A 22,137-nucleotide genomic window follows, 5' to 3' on the forward strand; every position below is an offset into this window, starting at 1 on the left:
AAATGTACTCAAGAATCCAAATAAATAAAAAATTAAAATGCATAATTTCAATGACCAGTCACATTTTAATATCACTGTGCCAATCACTACACATCATTAGGTAGAGACGAACATGTTTTGCCACTGTTAGCTAGCTAGCTTTCTCTGTGCATCCTGCTTCAGAATACATGTCTCTATCCACTGTGTTTGAAAATGAACTGATTGAACGATCGGCAGACAGCAGCCTGAAGCTTCAGCTCACACAATTTGACCTTGCCTCATTCTGGATACTGGCTGCCCTCTCTGTCACTATTTATGTGAGCCACGGGTTTCCATTTTGACTGTCACAAAATCAAAGGCAGGGAAAAAAGAGAAAGCAACTTGGAATCCTACTCTGTGTGTCAGCCTCTCACCCAACACGACTTGATCTCATTATTTCTCAGAAGCAAGCCTGAGTGTCTCACTGAGGGTAAACAGAATATTTATTTTGGTCATTACAGCTGACAGTGGCATAACACATATTTACCCCAGTTTTTTTGTCATGTTTTTTTTTTTTTTTCATTTATTTGAGAAGGTGGTCCTATTTGGGAAATTTTTAAAAAATCAGAAGTGGGCCTTAAGTCACAAAAAGTCGAGAACCCCTGCTCTAAAGGCTTGTCAAATCAACACATTAAAGAGACAGAAATCTACATAACTATAATTTGTCCTACCACTGGCTCCAACAAAAGTACAACATAAACTAACTGGTAAACAAAGCTAAATAACTTACATACAGTCAACTATCTCATTACACTACTCATTTACACAGCAAGGAGCTTAAAATAGACACAGCATGAAAGTATTTGGAACAGGTGTGGAATGACAGACTAAACTGAACACTAAGTTTAAGAACCCCATTTGTAACATATATAATATATACAAGATATACATCAGATGATAATCACTATTTAAATCTCTCTCAGAAGGTGTAGGTCACATCCAATGGAAAATCACTGTTATCCTGGCCTTGAACTCAGTTGATTCATTGTTTCTGGGAAGTATGGATAGTTGATTTTACAGCATAAAGATAAGTCTATTCCAGGTGCTAGGCAAAGATGAATGTGGAGCGTTTATGTCTTTAAAAGAGTCACTTTTTAAATCTGACCACACACAAAGCATGCAAGAAGCTTCAGAATGATATTTCAGATTATATTTTATTACATCAGTGTTTACATTGCACAAAAAAAATTAATGTATTATGAAAACACCCTTTTTGTATATTTCATAAAAAAGCAACGAGTTTAAAAAAATTCTAATCACTAACTAATTTTACTGCTTTTTGCATATTATCATGGGCACCCAACATTTAATTATTGTAATTACTCATCTTTGACGGCACTTGAACATCATTAGGAGAATATACGTGATTTTGGAGTCAGCATTTCCGTTGTGTCAAAAACAACAAATGAGTGAATCTCTTTAAAGAAAAGGCACAAAGTTTACAGAACACAATGATTCAAACCCAGGATACATTTTGTTGTCAGCTTCACTGGTTATCAACAAAGAATATGCGGCGTATAAAGTAGGCAGTGTCCAGGGTGTAAGCAATAAAATTGAGAACTGTCATAACGGTGACCACCACCAGTTTCAACCAGGGATATATGAAGTTAATGGGTCCCTTGTGTAAAGTATACAGTGGCCAGATCACCATAGCTGACATATACAACAACAATGCCGAAACATTGTAGATGAGCACTAGCTTGTCAAAACAAAATGGGAAAATTGAGGTCAGATCTGCAATGGTGATCAGGATTATGAGGACGGCAAAGATGAAGCACAAAGAGTACACGGCCACGCACCACTGCAGTCCTGGGGAGGTGAAGTATTGGTCTTTCTCCAGAGATATGAAGATGAGACAGGGGAAGAAGGTCTCCACCATCTTCATTTTGCCAGGAAACTTGGAGAAGAAACTGCTGTTTTGTTCAGCAAAGCCCTTTTGCCTCATTTCGCCATAATACATCACGGCACAGAGCGCGGCCATCACAGAGGCAGCGATCTGGCGGTAGCAGATATTGCAAGCAAAAAACATGGGGTATATGGTGCAGGCAGCTTGGCACATCATGCTTGCCAGCATAACAAAGGCAGCGGTGAAGTTATCCCAGCAGAAAGGTAATTTTTCATTGAGAGTGGTGAACTCCAGGATGAGAATTAGAAAGGTGAAGAAGAAGCAGAAGCACCAGGTGAACATGCACCACGCCCAGTAAGGAGACGAGACATATCCAGCACTTGCCACCAGGCTAAAAGCGAGACAACTGAGGATGACTGCTGTTATTCGGATGATACCCACAGGCCAAGTGAGTGCCTTCACATTGACCATGGCTGGACAGGATGAGTCTCTCTGACAACAAGAAATTGCCAACAAACTCAATTTATTCTATTAAGTGTGTCCCTCAACGCAACAAGGCTTTCTGAGATACTGGAACTGCTCCTGTTGTTTCTAAACAAGATACGCGCTGAAGAAATCCATGTAGGCAAGAAACCGGGCAGTTGTGTTCTTTGAAACCAACACTGTGGTGGAGAATATTTAAACAGAGCATCCTGGGCTTACCTGTACAGTTTATGGCCCCCATTTCATGCCGCTGATTGGATACTGGTCATTTATTCATCATTATGTTCATCATGTTCATCACATGAAACACACTGGACTCTGATCTCCAACATGCCGATGAAGCAGTGGAGAATTGCTTGATTACTCAATAAACACACAAAGAGAGCATTGTCAAGTTTTTGTCTGGTGCATTGTCAGTACAATGCATCATATTTCTGAGAGAGAGAGCACACACCACCTAGGATTACCTTTTCTCTCTCTGGTGAGTTGGCACTCAGCCAGTTCTTCCCCTCCCTTGTAAAGACTCAGAAATATCCATGTGGCCTTGAACTCAGTTGATTTATTGTTTCTGGGATGTATGGATAGCTGTCAGGGATTTTACAGAATAAAGATAAATCTATTTCAGGTGCTAAGCAAAAATGAATGTAGAGACACACACAAAGCATGCAAGAAGCTTCAGAATTTCAGATTATATTTTATCACATCAGTGTTTACATTGCACAAAAACAAAATTAATGTATTATGAAAACACCCTTTTTGTACATTTTGTAAAAAAGCAACAATGAGTTAAAAAACCTCTAAAATGGATACAGTGTTTGTTCTTCATTCTACAGCCTCTTCTTCTACATCCCTCTTTATCTTTTCTTATCTTTCTTTTCTTCTGTACTTTTTTTTCTTTACTTTCATTATGATTTCCACTCCTTTGTCCTTTGTTCTTGTGGAGAGCAGTAATACTTGCACTGCTAATCAATTCTATCATTAAGATAAGCAAACCAGGCTTTGATTCTGATCCTGGCTACTCAATTGCTTTTGTTAGAAGAAGCCTGAACATACAAAAATGTGAACCACCTCCAAACCTGGGAAGTCAAAGTGTACATAGATATTTTTCATTCATCATTAAATGTGTTTGCACTGCAAATTGACTGAAAATATAAATGACAGGCATGTCTTTTGCCCCCTCTCATTCCCTCTTATAGGGAAACACACCTTTCAGAGCGACAGGGTGCGTCCAACCATCCCTGTTTAACCATTAAACATATTATTCATTCATTACTGTTATTCATTACCAAAGTGCTGAAACAAACAACTAATCTTGATGCCCATGGTGGTAAAAGTATGCACAAAAACCTCACACTTTTGTTACATTAGATGCATATTACACATGCTGAAATTAACAAACATATGCACTGAATGAGTATGAGTACTGTATTAATGCTGCATCAAAGAATCTTTGAAGATCAGGTGAGAGTCATAGAGGAAGAAAGAGAGAAAGAGAGGAGATTGGGATTACAACATCTCCCGGGGGTTCAGATCAAAAATTAAAAATTAGACACAGCCACTGTTTTTTTATGTTGTCTGAAAATGCATCATCCTCACATATAGATCATTAAAATTAAACCAGAGTGTTGGGATAATCATAAAATCAACACTGAAATAAAAGGTTTCACATGTTACATAATATTCACCTTGAACTGAAATATGAGGCATATTTCTGACCTATGTTCAAGTAGTGAAGAAGACCAGCCTAAAAGAATAAAAAGTATCAACCATGTAAGCGATAAGGTTGAAACAGGTCATGAAAGTTATGACCACTAAATTATCCCACCATCGACATGCAGCAGGTACATTGCAGGTTGGCCTGGGTTTGTTCTCAAAGCTATACAGAGGCCAGATGACTACAGCTGTAATGTACATCATTACGGCCAACACATTGCAGCATATCAGAACTTTGTTAAATGGTCCGGGAAATAGGGACAGAAGGCGACCGATGGTAAAAATGATGACAAGGAGGGCAAAAATGAGGCAAATGGAATAGACAGCAACACACCACTGGAGCCCTGGATACTTAGAGTACCTGTCGTGGTCCAAGCAGATGAAGATGATGCACGCCACAAAGGCCTCCAGAACCTTGAGGAGGCCTGGGATTGTGGACAGAAATCCACTAATTTCATCAGATTTGGCGCGGGTCATCCCAACCTCAACGGCGTACAGGATGAAGGCCAGAAAGGAAGTAACAGTGGCACCAATCTGTTTGCCACAGCTGGGACAAGTGAACTGGATAGGATAGATGATGGATGCTGCCAGCACCTGCATAAAGAGAAACAACAAAAATAGGTGTAAAGTGATTATTTAGTAAGTATTTTTTTAAGATACTCTCTGGCAGTAAATTTGACTTGAACCATATTGTATTCATCTTTAGCACCAGTAAATAGTGAACCTGCATATTTACAATTACTAAAAGTCAGTCAAACATGTAATTATCATTATCTGTTTTGGGAAGTTGTGGCTATAACAGCTGTGGCTATAACAAAAAAGCAGAAGTCCCACATGGCTGATTGAAACTCCAATATGACTCTGTTTAAGCTGATTAATTTAAGATGCTGCTGTAACATCAAAGACCGATAACAACAGAAAATGACACACACCATTAGGGTAGCCAACATGGCAAAAGCTGTAGTGAAGTCATTCCAGGAGATGGGCAACTTTTCGCTGAGACTGGTGAATTCCAGGAAGAGTATGAGGACGGAGACGCTGAAGCAGAAGCACCAGGAGAACATGCACCACGTCCAGAAGGAGTGAGTATTATGGCCCACCGATGCAACCAGGCTGAAGGAGATACAGGTGAAGATCACCTCCAGTATCCGCACAATGCACAAAGGCACTGTCATTGTCCTGAAGTCCATGGCAGTTATGATTCTGTTCTCACGATGATGTTTAGTTAGTCTCTCACCTCTTCAGCAGCTTGCCTCTTCTGTCCTTGCTGTCTGAACGTTTATGATGGACACAGAAAGTAAGGTGAAGGTGGAACCTCAGACCTCTTTCTTTTTGTCGTCCTATCAAAGCTTCCTCCTCAAACGGCCACTAATAAAACCGTCATTGTGAAAGTGTTTCACAGAAGGGTAGCTGTCTGTTGGTTCACTTCCATTTACTTATCATTTGTGTGCATAAGGCTGGGGCAATAAAGCAATTATGACTTCTCCCTATTGCTCATCCATTATGTGTGCTAACTTAATGGCTTGTCCACCCATTAATAGGTCAAATCTGTAAATATGTTACAAGAGGCATAAGAAGAATTGAGCCACAGTGTACAGTAGAAATATATTTGTATATTTGTCTTTTTATATTTGTCTTTAATTATATTTGTCTTTCATTGGATAAAAAAATGCTGATGTGAGGTAAAGGAAGAGAAACGAAATCCAAGATTTAGGATATGAGCTTTGGTTAAAAGACACAGACTAATATACTATGGGCCATAAATTACTGTTCCAATTTGAAACCAGTCTACTGCCAACTGTGAGCACACACACAAGCACCTTTAACAACTTGAACTGCTAATTATACATGTATAGCACACAATTTCTTCTTGTCTAACTTTAAATGAACATTTTAACCATTCAGTATCAAATAAATCTGATAAGGGAGTTGTGCCTCAGGCTCTTTTCTCAGACAGAATAATTGGATGGGTCAAAGTATACAGTGGAGACATCTAGATTAAATAAGTCCCACTGGACCGATTTAATTGAAAAAATACTGAAAGACTTAAGTGTTCAACAAATCCTGGAGGAAACAGAGCATGACTTAACTTTTAAACAGATTATCATTTTGAACATTCTCCTATCAGCTCCCAGTCATGGAATATTGAATATGTTCATGCAGATATAATTCTGCCTGATTTTGAGTGCTTGCATGCATGTGTGCATTTGTCTGTGGTGAGTATGTGGTTTCTGTACTGTAGTATGTATCTGCTTTTATTGTGCTTGACATTGTATCTTCAAGGTTTGACCCAACACTGTTATGAAATTTTGCCACATGAAATTCACCTGGAAAAACTCAGAAAATATAAACAAAATTTGTTCTGAAAAACATCTAAAAAATAATGTCTTGTGTGTTAAGATGACTCACAATGTGCTTAACTTCCACGCCAGCATGGATACAATGCTTTTATATAATGATAATCACTTTGGACTGAACCTCTTTAGATCAGGGCCAGATGCAATGATTAACCAAAGGTATAGCCACACCCTAACTGAGGACCCATCCAAAAGCAAAACTACCTTCAAAACGACTTCTCCATTGACACGATCATAACCGCCACTTTCTTTTTATGTTCCTCCTGTGTCACTACTGTTTCTAGATGTCATCTTGTATAAAACAGGTGGCTTTTCAAATGGCTGTAAATACAGTTTATACAACTAGCCTACACATGTAGTTTGTCTATTAAAATAACTACAATAGCGAACACTATATTTAAGCCAATTTCTTATCATACTGATAGTGAAGCCTGTCCAGGTATATAACTGCAACCACAAAGTGAAAGGTAAATGGCTTCCCTTGTGATTATAAAGAGACTGCTGCATTCCCTGAATGTTGCACAGTTTTACAGTAGCACAAATAAGCATGCATGCAAACCCATTGTTTTAGTTGATCCTACTTAAAAGAGAAAGAGATCTGCTTGCTTTGGATACATAAAAGTTTTTCATAAACTTTCATAAAAGTCTACAGTCATGCTAGTGGCTCTGTGAGGCTGCACATAGGCACAGCAGTGATGCGAGCTACATGCTAACATGTTTGCATTGGCAATGCTGACATTCTGATGTTTACCATTCATCTTCGTTTAGTGTGTTAGTATGCAAATATTTGCTAATTAGCACTAAACACAAAGTACAGCTGAGGCTGATGGCTACATGGGCTGAAGTATTTCATCATAAAGCAAAGTATTGAACAAATTGAACATTTAGCCTGATGATACACTAAATGAAAAGTCAGGGGATGACAGAAGTGATTATAATTCATCCCAAGGGCTACATGAAAGTGTGGACCAAAGTGCATGGCAATCCCTCCAATAGTTTGGACATTTCACTCACAAATGTGAAATTCTTCAGAACCGTGGTGGGCAACAGGAAAGGTCAGGGGATCACCAAAGTCATTATAGGACTCATCATCTGGGAATAATGAATGTCTGTAAAAAATTTCCCATGGTTGTTGAGATATTTTAGTTTGGGCCAAAGTGTTGGAAGGACCAAAAGACTGACACAGTGGTGAGACAGACAGAGTGATATCGATGTGATGCCTCTCAGACATAGCAAATTTGCTGTGGCCAAGATCCAGACCTCACCCAACACTTTTGGCACTTTCATCTGGCCCACATACCACGTGGAATGATGGCACTTGGGTGGTCTGCCCCTGTTTCCCAGATCTGGGCCACAAGCAAGCTGTATGTCAACCAAGAACAAACCAGATAAATCAGAACTAGCCCACATCCAGAATACACGTACATGAGAGCACCGCATCTTTACCAAAAAAGGCCCACATTTGATTTGGGATATTTGGGCCATTTTTGCTATTTTACATGCGGGCCATTTCAGGCTCACATCCATTTTGTCCAGGCCAGAAGAAGGCCAGCAGTGCTGCATCATTGCCTGAAGTGGCCCACTTCAGTATGCTATCTGGGCTAGCATGGCTAAAATAACTGGGAACTGTGAGAATATACATTCAACCTAATAAGGCATGACATTGCCAGTCTGATGCATTGCGTATTTTCAACCCAAAACTCAATGCTTTCCCATTGCGTTTGATTCAGGGAGCATAACTGTACAGTGTACATTGACATGTAGGGCTGCAACTACTGATTTTTTTTTTAATCTATCAATGATTTTCTCAAATAATCATTTGGTACATAAAATGTCAGAAAATAGTGAAAAATATATATCACAGTTTCCCAGAATCCAAGATTTCTTTAAGGTCCACTTTTGTCAGACTGAGTACAAACCCCAAAGCTGTTCAGTTTAATATCATAGAGGACTTAGAAAACCAGCAAATATTAACACTGGAGAAGCTGGAATCAGATGTTGTTTTTTAAAAAATTTTGTTTAAACAATGACTTAGATGATAAATTGATTATCAAAATACTTGCTGATAATTCTTTTGTCAATTAATTGACTAATTGATTAATTGTTGCAGCTCAACCCACTCAGTCACCATAGGGTAGCAGAGCAGTAATAGTCCATTCTTAAAATTCAACTTTATGTGTGTGTGTATGTGTGTGTGTGTGTGTGTGTGTGTGTGTGTGTGTGTGTTTCTTGTGATACCTTCAAAACCTTGATCTAAGAAGAGTTATTTCTACAATGCTTTCATTCACCTGGAAACAGAACCAAGAGATGACATCTCAGTTGCCATTGATACCACCAGTTCACATGACCTTAAAACAGTAATGTAACTCCATACTTGCATATTGAGTGATCTATTGTTTTTGAGGTCACAAACGTGAATGACAATCTAAGCAGCGAAACAATGGTCAACATGTCTTACTTAAGTTCTTTAATTACATGTGATGCTAAACTTGAATTATGTTATAGACTTTATATGACACATTTAACATTGCTGTTGTTCTGTTACGATGTAGAATAAGGTGAAGGTGGAATGCTTGAAATCTCTGGCCCTATTACTACGTCATAGTCTGCTGTTGCTGCTGTTTAAAAAATCAAATGGGAAAATATTTTGTAACTATTAACCTTGATAGATTTTAGAGGCTCAGTAATAAAATGCTGACATTGTGGGTGACATTATTGAAAATTAACAGAGAACACCATACAGTTCTTTTGCAGAACTGAGGCTAACATAAATTGGTTTGTATATTAAAATACAGACTTTAATACTGGTAACACTGGTATTTTTTGTCATTTTCATAATTTTATTTGAACTTCAGTCTGTATTTTGATTGATGGTTCCACTTTCAGCACTCCTGCCTCCCTGCTTTTGTACCTCTGACCCTCATTCATAATCACTCACATTCAACACTCATATTGAGACTACACTGTGAAAAGAAACTAGAATAAAAGACTGAAGACACAAAGAAACAGATAAGGTGGAAAAAAGCAGAGGAGGCATCAGGGTGTGTTCTTACGGGAAGGGGTTTGTGAAGGGTGTGGACGGGGGTGGTGATGCAGTAAAAAACAAAGAGAAAGCTAGGAAAAATATGTTTGCGAGTGTGAGCATGTCATTGTAGTGTGTCCATAAAAACTAACAGTTACAGGTAGTTATGACTTGAATGAGTCAAGTCTTAACACGGTATAATAAAAGTGTGTCAGTAATCATAAAATATAGTCGAGGGTGAGAATAGCAGGTGTGACTGCCACGTTTGAAAGTAGCGGCAGGCCTTGTCACACTCTCACTTGTTCTGGCTGTCTGTCCAAGTGAGAAGGACAAAGAGTTGCAGTCAGTGGGCCTTTTCCAAAGTAGGACCTACACCCTCTCCCTACCCACTTCCACTCCATTTGTGTGTTCACGTGGAGGGTCCGCCATCCCAAACCAATTTGAGGGGGAGTGGAAGTGGGTTATAAAACCCTCCAAAAGCGAGCCTACATCGATGCTGACTTACTGAGCACGTGCAACACTTATTGTGTTCACCATGGAAGACGCTCCGTAGTGTAAAAAGTAGTAAAGTAGTGTCATTTTTTTATATATATATATATACATGACTGGTTTGGACAGGAACTTCTGTAAGTTGTTTAACTTATTTCTAATGGAAAATTAATACATTAAAAAAGAGTTTGACAGTCCCTTTGTGTATCCTTCGTATCTCCAGAGACAAGGATGTTCACAACCTCTGGTTGTTATATCCCAATCAGTAGCATGAGCTAACTATACTTCTGACTACAAACTTATAAAATAAAAGGTAAAAACATTTATTGTTTCATGGGGAAAACATTCATTAATGTCTGTACACAAATGTAATTACCACAGATAAAGTCTATTAATGCACAACAGGCTTACAGTAATACTTAATACTTGTATTGCCATTTACATGTGAAATTTATGACAATATAACCCAGGATATTTGATATGAATAGCTAGGTAAAACTTTTTTGAACTGAAGCATAACAAGTCAGGTCTTTAAAAATTATTTTTTTCAATGGCTGAAAAATGGCTCATGTCCACATGTACAAAAGGATCACTAAGAAATGTATTTTTGTATTTTGGATAATAATAAGTTTGAAAAAACAAACGTCTACGCCTTATCTCATCTTGTAACAGCTGGTGGATGATGGCAACTGTTGCCACTCCTGACCATTGACTGTATATAAAGATTTATTATACGTACATAAATATTTATATACAGTCAGTGATCTCAACTGATGCTGATTGGAAACCAGTTCCTGTTTCCACCGGAGAGAGTGAAGTTCGTCCCTAAGCCTACGGCTGTATTTATACTTCAGTGTGACTACAAACAGAGTGCACTCCATGATGAAGTGGGAGTGGGGAGGTTCTGCTTTGGAAAAGGCCCAGTGTAATGTTGCATCAAGAAAAGTGCCAGGCTGGAGGATGATATTCCACAACCTGGCAACCCAAAAGCTATCTTTGCAGGAAGTGGAACCCAAACGGATGTTTCTGTTTTCTCAGGTTCTTTAATTGTGTATCTCTAAAGTATCTTACAGTACAGTTTTTAAAATTAAGGTTGTTAAGTGTTTTCTATTGTGTTGATTTCATTGTGAAATCACACTGTGTATTCATTCAGGTTCTGTAAAGGATCTTTTATCTAAACTGAGATAAATCTAAAAGTACAAAGAGACTTTAGAGGTGGAGGTAGTTAAATTAAATTAAATTTAATTTCAATTTATTTTATCTGAAAAGGGACAGTGTAAATTAATTAACATTCAAACAAATGTAAATGTACCAAAGTTAGCCAAAAGATTAATTTTCATCAGCAGCCCCTTTTTGTTAGGTGTCCTAGAATAATAAAAATAATACAATATGTACAATAGTTAAAAACAATTTCACAGGGAATTAACTGGGAAAGCAAAACATGGTGTTGCAACAAGGATACAGCACTGGTGTTGACTCACTGATGTTATCAAAATGTAATACTTATTATGTGTTTTTTCATAAAATTCAGCTTTTTGTCCTTTACCTGAGATGGTATAGTAATCATGCAGCACAGTCAAATCTTCTCTCTGCCATAAAGGAACAGAAAACAACGACAAGATCGCGGTATTGATAAGATGCAGTCAGGCAGATGCACATACAACATCAGGGAAACTCACCATATCATAACTCACCAGAAATGTCATCATACTTTAGCCCATCTGCAACATTTCATACAATGAATCAATTAGACCAACATGATCCAGATACAAACAGGATCAAGCTCTCATATCACCACAATAATACATCCTGTATATGCCACGCCTTACTCTGATAAAGTAAATTTGCTTATCATGTGGAAAATCCAGGCTTAAAACACAAATAAACACACAACATTCACTATATTTACATTCCTTGCATATGTTCTGTATGGTGTTTAACAGTTTAACATATACTACCTGCTGCATCAGTAGTAACAACCAGGATTATTGCTAGACTTGAAGGTCTGCTTGGGCACTGGACACTAGCACATACATCATAGATAATTAAATCAAATCAAATTAGTTCAAAATCAATTTTATTTGTTTTTGTTGTATTGTATGTTGTTGTATACATATATACACATGTATATATGTGTTATCAACATTGTAAGTAAGCTTAACAAGGAAGGAGTGCAATATCCAAATATTGCATAAAATATTATGTAAAGAAGTTCAGTTCACTCATCATGGTTAGTATTCAGCCTTTAATAATAATGAAGACTGCATGACTACAGCATACTGCACAGCTGACAGGGCTCTTTCTTTAACACCTTGATCTTAATGTGCAGATTTAAGCTGGGATCCAAGACCCACTAAGATTATGAGACAGTGGGCCGCTGAACACAGACAAGTACTGTAAAAGGCCCTCCACTCTTCCTACATAGGAGCAAGACCCCCAGACATTTTGCAGGTGAACCAGAACTTTTGGCTGCTGCTACTTGTTCAAAAACTGCACTTGAACTTCAGTATGTAGTTCACACATTAGATGAAGAGAAGCTTTCTGGGGCGTGCCTATAATCAAAAGCATTTCAAAGGCTTGCTTGCTTTTTAATATGTCTACTCATTTCCACACTAATATGTACACATTTCAAAAACATGATGCTTTAGAAAGCAATCTGAAACACCAGTAAAATGCGAAAACTGATGAACCTTATCATCTTCTAAGGTGTTCATACACCCTTTGAAAGACACATCCCTGCAGAGAGCTTACTACTGATGGGTTTAGATAAGAATGATGACTGTTTTTAATTATTCATTTTTTCTTTCCATCATCTGGAATGAAGTAAATTGTATTAAAGTGAATTGACCTGGAGCACAGTGTACTGAACTGATGATGCTCTGTGCTTTGTCTCCAGGGAAAGTCTCTGCTCTGTCTCTTCTAAATCCTTGCAATAACTTATTCATGTTTCATTGCAGCCAATCACGAAACCCGTGTCTTGTCGGTGACATAGCTTTCTGTTTCTGGAAGACTGCATGAGTATAAAACAGTGATGCAATCAAGGCAAACAGTGATTCCTGGGCTGCTGTATGAAGACCATTAATCAAATCACTATATTATACTCAAACAATATGCAACAAAAGCAGAAACACATTAAGCAGTCACCAATTGTGGAAAGAAAATAGAAAAACATATGCTTCAGTAACAGTGGAAATACTTTATAGGCATTCACAAAAATGTCCCAGTAGATGATCCAGAACAAAGTATATTTATGAAAAACCTGCAAGTCTACATTATTGGACACAAGTGGAATGGTGAGACACCCTCTGTGTGTGTCCTTAAACTGACCCCTCATTCTGATTTAGTGAGAAAGAAAACAAGCGTTGAACATTAAATGTTGACACTATGCTGACCTCTAGTGGCCATATAGCAAAAATACATATTTATATTCTCTGGATTTTAAGTCAGAATAGCATCTTCCTGTGTCCGCCTGTAATTATCAGTGTGGTTGCAGTGCAGCACATTCCAGATGTGATGGGTAATGCTCTTGTGATAGTCCTGTGACCTCTCAGTATCCTAAGCCCCAACCTGACTGTCATCAGGCCTTCATGTGTTAAAGTCATGTGTTTAGGAGTGGATCATTCACACTCAATTAGTGTGTGGGAGAGACTGCCTGACTAAGCATGACTGAACAGGCACAGACAAATATTTAGTGTTGTGCAAGAGTGTGATATGTTTCTTTAAAAAACACCAGAGAGCCATGAGAGACAGGATCTTATCCAAGAACTCATCACTGGGAAATAATGACCTCCAGATAAATGCTGCATGGGTAGAACAGAACATCAAGCACATCGTTCCCCTCTGTATTCATTAATTATCTAAATGTGAAATTTACCTTTTTATGTTTAAATACTATAAAGTTCTTTTATTTCACAACTTCTGCTTAAAGCCATTTTTCTTCATGTGACTGTTTTGCAAGACTGTGAATTTGCTGATGGAAGTGATTCTAATGAAAAAAGGAAGCAACATTTTCTGGAATGTGAAATTAAGATTGAATACTTTTACATAATTTGTATAACAAGCAATACAGTTTGTGTAGTGAAACAAAAAGTCACTACCTTTAAAGGCCCTGCACATCTATGGTACTACTATGTCAAATGTTTGATTGACATCCTGCTGACTCTCTTGTCTGCTTTGTTCCACCTATTAGGGTGGGACAAATTACACCTTTATCATCATCTTCGATTGATTGATTTGGTTGACTTCATGTACGCCCCCAGCATACTGTGGCTCTGCCCACATTAAATCATCCAAGCCAACTGAAAACACATGTGTAGGTGTGCATGGCCTTAAAAAAACTCTGACTCAAAGCACAGGTCACTGTATAAAACAGGCCACACATTTGTCATGATGGTTCAGTATTGTTTTTTATATTAAAAGTGGCTTGAATTACTACTTGTAATGTAAAAAGGCTTATTAACCTCATCTGAATATCTGAGAATGAATATTTGACATTTGTCAGGTGGCCAGAAACACATTTAGCTCCCTAACTTCTAGATAGTACAGTAGGCAATTTTTTGCTAAAACTTCAGCCATAACAACTTGTTGTGGTGTTCTTCTGCCACACTAGAGGCAAAAACAATTAATACAGCTTTAACACATCATGGGTGAATGTGCATTAAAGGTGCCCTGTGGATTTTTCATGTAAACAAACAAAACTTATGTTTACATCGAGTGTTATGCACCCAAATGCACTGCATGTATCTTCGAGGTGTAACCAAAGTGTTGAATGCATTTCCTTCCTCATAAAACAAGGCAATTAAGCCCAATTTAAAGTATTTTAAATCCTGCATTGTTTACATTTATGTTTACTAGCTTTCTGTGTTCTTCTTCCCTGCCTTTTCTGGTGCATTGCTGCATTACAATCATTCAGTCATTAAGTGGAATAGTTTGAAACCATTGGCAGGACTATTTATCACTTCCCCTGTGTGCATGTACACAAGGCAAACAAACAGGGACCCGCTCAAAAAAAACCACAGAGTGCCTTTAATAAGTTATAACTATGTGAGTTGTGACACAGACAGGTTAATTAAATGTTTGATTACACCTACTGTAGGTTCTCTGATAAGTTAAAATCATATGTGCAATGAATGTCAAAATATCATAAATCCTTCAATATAATGAATTCTTCACTAGAAAGTTTAAATGCTGAAGTGCAAAAACAGTGACCTCTCTATTAAGAAGGTAATTTAAAATGCATCATTCAAGAAACAATTATTGAATGAATTATGAAGTGGTGTCACCCTGCAGGAGAAGGACTACCCCAGGCAGACAGAGACATAGACAATCTGTTTATCAGATGTAACGGTTCTAGTCTATCTCATATGCTGCCTGAAAGAAGCTGTGTTGGTGTTATGCTAACTAAAGGAAATGGGACAAAATGTGACAGTCTGAGTGCTCTATCTAGGCTGCTGCTAATGAAGCAAAGCACTTGTTTGGTTTTGCTGTCAACTTTTCCACTGCCATCGTTGTTACCTGTCAGAGGTGTTGCTGCATTACAATATAGCTCAATAAACAAATGTAATAAACCTCTTACACCATCTTAAAAAAACACGACAGCTTTAATGTCTTACAGGAGTGTAACAGTTAAAAAAAACAATGCTGTGCAAGGCTGTCAGTGGAAAGAACGGGGGCTGGGTTGGTATTTGGTATTTCCTACCACATGTTTCCTATTAAGAGAGCATACACACCATGGTCAGACCGCTGAAAACAGAGGAACTGGTTAGTATTCTGTGTCAAAACACACTGATCATCACGTTTTCTTGGTTCCCAGAAGCTTAGGTCGTCTGAGTCACAGAGTTTAGTAATTACAAAATACTTTTTGTGTGCATTGCGTTGTGATATTTCCAGAATTGCTGGCTTAAACTATTACTGATGAGTAATGTAAGGCATTATACGTTAGGTCAACAAAGGACACTTTGTTCTTAGCAAACGCAGTTCTCCCTCTCCCCCAGTCTCTCCCTTTCTTTTTGTTGAGTTCTGTATTCATAGCTCTTATTACTATACTGCTCATTATTTGAACAGCATTTGAACAAACACTGTAATACGGAACAGCCAATTCAGACATTCAATTTCTTCTGGAACCACCCAGTCACATGGGATGGTGGGAGGAGGAAGAGGGAGGGGGCATTAAGAAGTTTCATGGCAGTCGTCATTCTAGTTGTACTGGAGGCACTAAAAACAACTTTTTCCTCCATTAGACTTACAACATACAGTAGCAACTGTATTGAAATTGTTCTTTCCTATTTTGGTTTTACTACCCTTTTTTGTGCGTCACACAGGACCAAGCAGCTCGAGCTCTACGTTGATGGAAAGTCACAGGTAGGCCTCTTTACAAATTGGCACTTATATAATGATCAGCAGCTGTTGCCATTGTGTTAAACGAATGGTATCTGTGTAAAATCTAAATGCTGATACACCTGATTTAGCCTCTATGGATTTAGCTGACATTACATTAATTTTCCACCACTAGAGTATGAACATAGTATATATTTTTTTGCTGTCAAACGTGTTTTTATTAAAATATTTCTTGATGTTGTAAGCTTTATCCAGCGACACTGTCAAACAAAAGAGGGTGAGGCACAAAAGCATAACAATTATTGAATGAAAGTGCTTCAGTGTCCGATGTTGCTCTAATTGATTTAAAATGGATTTATGAGGCACGGGATGTCTGGCAGGAAATGACCAGGCCTCTTCACTATAAACAACAGACTGACTGCATTCTTCTCATAACAAAATACAGTACAAGGAAGCAAGAATCTACTAATGCTGATTTAGTGTATGATTAACCTAAGTATAACACAGTCACACTAATTTATGTTGGTTGCATCACTGAGAGGGGCTTTTAAGGATGGGCAGCATTATCAGAGAGAAGAGCTTTTACTGTAAACAGTATGCCTCTCCCCCTAAGCAAATGATAACGTAAATTGCTGCTGTTCACCGCTTCTATCTGGTTTCCTTGAACTGAGAGCTGCTGTAGTATTCATGTAGTTTGACATTTCTTTCAGTCACACACACTGCACTGTGTCTATAAGAAAATTCTGATCGAGCAAGCAAAGCATTTTAATTTATCTTAGTTTCACTCAGAAATCCTGCTGTTACACATATGATTCCTGGTAAAAGGTTGCTGTTAAACTTGAGCATTGTATTTATGTCACATTAACAGGCTATAGCTGACAAATGCTCACTGTTGTGTCCATGGCAAAGAGGATGTCCAATGTGTGATTTCAGAATGTTGATCCACTGGAAAGGTCGCATTGCTTCCACCACAGTGGTCAAGCAGTGCATTTCTTTACTTCCTCCTGCCCTTGTTTATGAGTTTATTCAAATCCACCCTAGTTCAATAAGCCAGTGTCATATGATGTGCGTCATTTGTTGTAGATACCAATCAACATCGGAAATGTTTATGAGATTTTACTGTAAGACTCTAAACCCTCTTTTCCCAACATTTACGTCAGATAAAATTCCTTTTTTTCCCTGACAGCATTTCTAAGATAACCAAACAGATTACATAATACTTCAACGTGGTTGTGCTAGTGCAATGCTGTGTTTGGCTCCAGTTTGTGTTTAATAAAGTATACACTTCCACTAGCTTTCATACATTGCTTTTATTATGTAATGGCACACAAGTGTTAAACCAGTGTTTGTCACCTATATCACTTATCATTTATTATATACAGATGGGTGACAAATTAATGTAAAAACCACATAAAGTGTCTTAGTAAGGTGTTGGACAACCATGTGCTACCAGTACAGCTTCAATGTACCTTGGCATTGATTAAACAAGTCTCTGAACTCTACTGGAGGGATGAACACCATTCTTCCAAAAGATATTCCCTCATTTGATTTTTTGATGATGGTAGTGGAGAGCGCTGTCTAACACATCGGTCCAAAATGTCCCATAGGTGTTCAATTGGATTAAGATCTGGTGACTGTGAAGGCCATAGCATATGATTCACATCATTTTCATACTCTTCAAACCATTCAGTGACCCCTTGTGCCCTGTGAATGGGGGCATTGTCATTGAAATGGAAACATATACACTTATGTTATTGTATTAAGATTATGTTACACTGCCTTATAGTCAAAAGCTCATTGTAAGACTTTATGACTCTGCTTCCCGTGTGAAAATGTTCCTAAGAGGTACTATCAAAGGTGAAGTGTGGGACTCGGTCACTGTAACTTTAGAGGGAAAGTCCAGGGAGGAAAGGCAGATAAGGATTTGGCCTTCAAATCTTAACTCTCAGCAGAGACCAAAAGAAACTCCCTAGAGAGCCGGTGAATTAATTAAAAATAACTGTTAGGGTGATGAATACGGGATGATTGTGATGCATGTGGTTGTATATACAAATACCAACACTGAACTTCATTCAGTATCTCTTCTCTCTAGTTTGCCTAGCAAACTGGGAGATCCAGACTTGCAAATAAGTATTCTGGATATTGCAATAAAACTCTGAAAGACAACTTGCTCTCTGTGAAATAATCATACATAACAGAGCCACAGGATCCCCTCACTGTAGGGGTCAAGCATTCAGACCTGTACCAGTTTTTCCTTTAATTTGTCACCCATCTGTACATTTGGTAGACCTTAGTACTTGGATGGTTTTCATCAGACTAACAATGTAGAGATGCTTCCCTCCTCCTCCTGTTTCTTATTAAATTCTTCACTAAAAGTTAATATATTTACTTTTTTACTTGAAAGCCAATAGTTCCACTTGGAGCATGAGTCATACATGTTTCTCATATCCAGTAAAGATATCTGAAGATGGAAAAAGGATATCCTCCGCAAGAATCAGCTCCACCCTACCCTGGCCCACCTCTGGACTATGGGGGTGCAGTGCCTCAGCCAGGGATGTACCCTCAGCCAGGGATGTACCCTCAGCCAGGGATGTACCCTCAGCCAGGGATGTATCCTCAGCCTCAGCCCGGTTTCGCTCCTCCCCCTGTAGGCCCTCCACATGTTGGATACCAGGGAGGTATGTGTCTGCGGTCACTGCTTGGGTTCTTTCAGTTTTGAAACGTCACAGTAACCTTGACTGTGGTTATCTTTTCCCTTCTGAAACCTAAAAAAAAAAGTGCATTTGTCTTACAGTCAGTCATGCTTTGTATAACATGCAAGCAACTTATATTCACAAAACCACCCATTATAAAAAAGGATGTTAAAAAACAATACCCTATAAAAATCCACAGATAAAAAAGATTGCCTCCCTGTATGTATTATTTAGAATGGTAGTCAATTTTTTGATGGGTGATTTATGGAAATATCTGTTCCTTCCCTGCTCTGGTAAACTGTGTGTTTCATCTGCTAGGTGTTCCTTTAAATGCAGGCCCAGCTGCACCTACCACAACAGGTGAGGTGATGCATCTGATGTGAGACATGACACACATGCAATCTTTTACCATTTCTCAGAATATGTGCATAGAAAACACACATGCACATGTTAAAGGTTCATATACACACAGCACATACAATTACACTATTTTGTGAACACACATATGTGAACAGATATTTGATATATTTCAATTCTGGTTTGTGAAAAGAGGACAACTGCCTCTGCACAGCAAGACAGAGTCAGTGGGTGAAGTCCTTCCTTACTGATCTAAAGACTAGCCCATTTGTAGCCTGTGTGCATAACAAAAAGCTATTGTTCACTGTTCATTCTTGTGGTGTTCAGTCACATTTTTGAGTGTTTCTTTTTGTAACATGAAGAAGAATTCCCATTACAGGTATATTACCTCTTCACATAAACATACCAATATAAACCACACAGCTCATATGAACTCTGGGCTTCTCATGTATTGTAATTGTCACATTTACATTGTTAATGAGTCATTGACAATTTCACACTACACAAAAGAAAAACAATCTGAATTACCCTTGACCATAAATTTAAACTTACAATAAAAAACTTATATTACAATATAGTGAAACAACAAAACTGTGAACTGCCTTAAGTTACAGTTATTGTAGAGCTGTCAGCCTCTGCTGGTCTTTCTAAGTCAGTGCAGTCAGTACATTTGGCCCCTGATCCTCTAGTAATGCTCAGCTCCACAAGTGCACAGTCTGCAGAAACAGCAGGAATGTCCTACTGGCTGACAGGCTGGCCGTTACACTGCAGTGACACATATTGTTAAATTTTGTGTTAATGTGAATGGTATGCGCTAAATAGCTGAACACTGAATGTTTTGATCTGCATATTTGTGTCTGAGTGTGTCTGCATATATCCACAAGAGGTCAGCATTTATCTTTTTTGTGCAATCAAATGGTTCAAAAATTACTGTACATTCAATAGTTTTACATCATTTGTTAACTGTCTGGATTTCAAATATAGGAGATGCCAATCTGATGTCATGGTGTACAATCATGTGAACACCACTGCCAGCTTGATTGGCTAGTATTATCTTCTAAAATGTGTTTAGTCTGGTAGAAGATAAAATACTGCAGTGAGAAATGGGTGCAGAAAGAGGGCACTATATACACTCATTTTAGGCTGATAATCCATATGAAGTATTAATGTTATGTATTGTGCATTTCTCATTTTCAGTGACTCACGTGGTTGTAAGGCCTGCACTGCATGACGTCCCAGGACAAACGGTGTGTCCCAACTGCCAGCATACAGTGGTCACCCAGACAGAGCACACAGCAGGCCTGATGACCTGGGCTATCTGTGGCGGCCTCGCCCTCTTTGGGTAAAAGAGGAACTTAGTGCACTCTGTTGATTTTTGAGGAACAGAAAATATAAAGAGAGATATTTTGAACTGTAAAGGTGAAACTATAGAAGAAAAAGTTCCTGTTTTACAAACTGAGATGTAATTCACTTTGTTTCCTTTCACAGGTGTTTTATCTGCTGCTGTATCCCGTTCTGCATCGATTCCTGTAAAGATGTGGAACATCGTTGTCCATCCTGCCACAGAATCATCTACATATACAAGCGAATATGAAACTATCCTGATTGTGGATTGGGAAGAGGAAGTCACCTTATTTCTAGAGCATTTCATATTCATCAAAGTATATTGAACACCAAAGGCTTTTTTATTCGTTTGTAACTTTGTATACTTAGTAGTTATTTGGTGGCTCTTTTCCTCTGTCGAATTTGTTTCGTTATACTAAGATATACATGCTAATGTGTGAGGAAAAATGTGGCATGGGAGGAGAGGATATAGTAATGTAATGTAATTTTAGCCGATGAACATACAGTACCAAATATTGAATGTTATATGGAAAATATTGAATTTTATTGTTTTATTGACCCTCAGGACAATAATTTTGACAATGTTTCCCTCTGAAATAGAAGTGACTGAGTCCCTCCATGTAAAGGTGTAGAAGAATTATACAGTTACATAAAGTGGAAATATTACTCTGCTTTCCTGACATGAAACTCTCACTGGAGCAGAAAAGTAACTAAATTCATTTACTTAAGTGAGGTTATTGTATTTTACTGTATTTTCTTCTCTACTACCTTTGCAGATTGAGATTTTAAAAGGACATATATCAAGTGATAAAATACATCATTATAGATGAAACTACCCGGCATTATATAAGGTATGTTAATATAATGTAAATATAACATGAAAATGCTGATTACATGTTAATGTGTGTGTCTGTGTATATATATATATATGTATATAGCTTGATAGCTAGCTAGCTAGATAGATAGATATGAAAAGGTATAGTTCCTAAAGGTAAAGTCCACCCCTAAGAGATGAACCAATATGTCACCACTTAGTGTAAACCTGAGCCTACCAGCAAGTGATGCACTGACGGCATGTTTCCCAGGTAATGGAGAAAATAAAGAACATGGCCTGTAGGGTTCTGACATCTTTGTGCAGCACCAGGCACTGTGACAGCTGTGACTTTGCCCATTAAGTAAACCAAAGAGACCAGCACACAGTTGCCTCAGCATTACAATGTAGCGGACCCATGGTGGCCAAAATGTGTATTGAGTTGTTGGGATAGTAGAATATACTGTAGGCTCTGAACCAAAAAAGCATGTTTACAGACACAGTTATCATTTAATTTGTGATCATGCAGCCCCTACCTACAGGGCAGGAAACAGGTATGTTATAGCTCAACAGTTTGGTACAGGCTTTGTTAAATTTATTCACATTTAGTAACAAAGTCACAACAATTACAACGTGAATACATTTTTTGCATTCATTCCTTTATATTA

General features: G+C 38.1%; 3 protein-coding genes across 4 annotated transcripts; 1 reads left to right on the top strand and 2 right to left on the bottom strand.

The window, feature by feature from the left end:
• Nucleotides 1–1,153: 1,153 nt before the first annotated feature.
• LOC137168314 (myeloid-associated differentiation marker homolog) lies at nt 1,154–2,977 on the bottom strand. Its single transcript, XM_067570857.1, has one exon. The coding sequence runs from the start codon at nt 2,333–2,335 to the stop codon at nt 1,505–1,507; it is 831 nt and encodes a 276-aa protein (XP_067426958.1). The 5' UTR covers nt 2,336–2,977; the 3' UTR covers nt 1,154–1,504.
• A 106-nt stretch (nt 2,978–3,083) lies between these two features.
• Nucleotides 3,084–5,494, bottom strand: LOC137168313 (myeloid-associated differentiation marker homolog). The gene is made up of 2 exons (XM_067570856.1): nt 4,993–5,494; nt 3,084–4,654 (listed from the first exon to the last, which is right to left on the bottom strand). The coding sequence occupies exons 1-2, from the start codon at nt 5,248–5,250 to the stop codon at nt 4,070–4,072; spliced, it is 843 nt and encodes a 280-aa protein (XP_067426957.1). The 5' UTR covers nt 5,251–5,494; the 3' UTR covers nt 3,084–4,069.
• A 10,586-nt stretch (nt 5,495–16,080) lies between these two features.
• Nucleotides 16,081–21,969, top strand: LOC137200937 (lipopolysaccharide-induced tumor necrosis factor-alpha factor homolog). Of its 2 annotated transcripts, XM_067615682.1 has the most exons (5): nt 16,083–16,288; nt 18,717–18,942; nt 19,276–19,317; nt 20,512–20,656; nt 20,803–21,969. In XM_067615682.1, the coding sequence occupies exons 2-5, from the start codon at nt 18,732–18,734 to the stop codon at nt 20,906–20,908; spliced, it is 504 nt and encodes a 167-aa protein (XP_067471783.1). In that variant the 5' UTR covers nt 16,083–16,288; nt 18,717–18,731; the 3' UTR covers nt 20,909–21,969. The 2 variants fall into 2 exon arrangements, with proteins under 2 accessions (XP_067471784.1, XP_067471783.1); XM_067615683.1 differs by lacking the exon at nt 19,276–19,317 and having other exon boundaries at nt 16,081–16,288.
• The last annotated feature ends 168 nt before the right edge of the window (nt 21,970–22,137 follow it).

The sequence above is a fragment of the Thunnus thynnus genome, chromosome 17 (assembly GCF_963924715.1).
Source record: "Thunnus thynnus chromosome 17, fThuThy2.1, whole genome shotgun sequence".
Taxonomy (NCBI): domain Eukaryota; kingdom Metazoa; phylum Chordata; class Actinopteri; order Scombriformes; family Scombridae; genus Thunnus; species Thunnus thynnus.

Bases quoted from the DNA above. Each gene is read 5' to 3' on its own strand.
- LOC137168314 (XM_067570857.1), bottom strand. From the start codon at position 2,335: ATGGTCAATGTGAAGGCACTCACTTGGCCTGTGGGTATCATCCGAATA.
- LOC137168313 (XM_067570856.1), bottom strand. From the start codon at position 5,250: ATGGACTTCAGGACAATGACAGTGCCTTTGTGCATTGTGCGGATACTG. The intron at 4,655-4,992 runs GTGTGTGTCATT...CTCTTTATGCAG, and splicing joins CCATGTTGGCTACCCTAATG to GTGCTGGCAGCATCCATCAT.
- LOC137200937 (XM_067615682.1), top strand. From the start codon at position 18,732: ATGGAAAAAGGATATCCTCCGCAAGAATCAGCTCCACCCTACCCTGGC. The intron at 18,943-19,275 runs GTATGTGTCTGC...TTCATCTGCTAG, and splicing joins ACATGTTGGATACCAGGGAG to GTGTTCCTTTAAATGCAGGC. The intron at 20,657-20,802 runs GTAAAAGAGGAA...TTCCTTTCACAG, and splicing joins GGCGGCCTCGCCCTCTTTGG to GTGTTTTATCTGCTGCTGTA.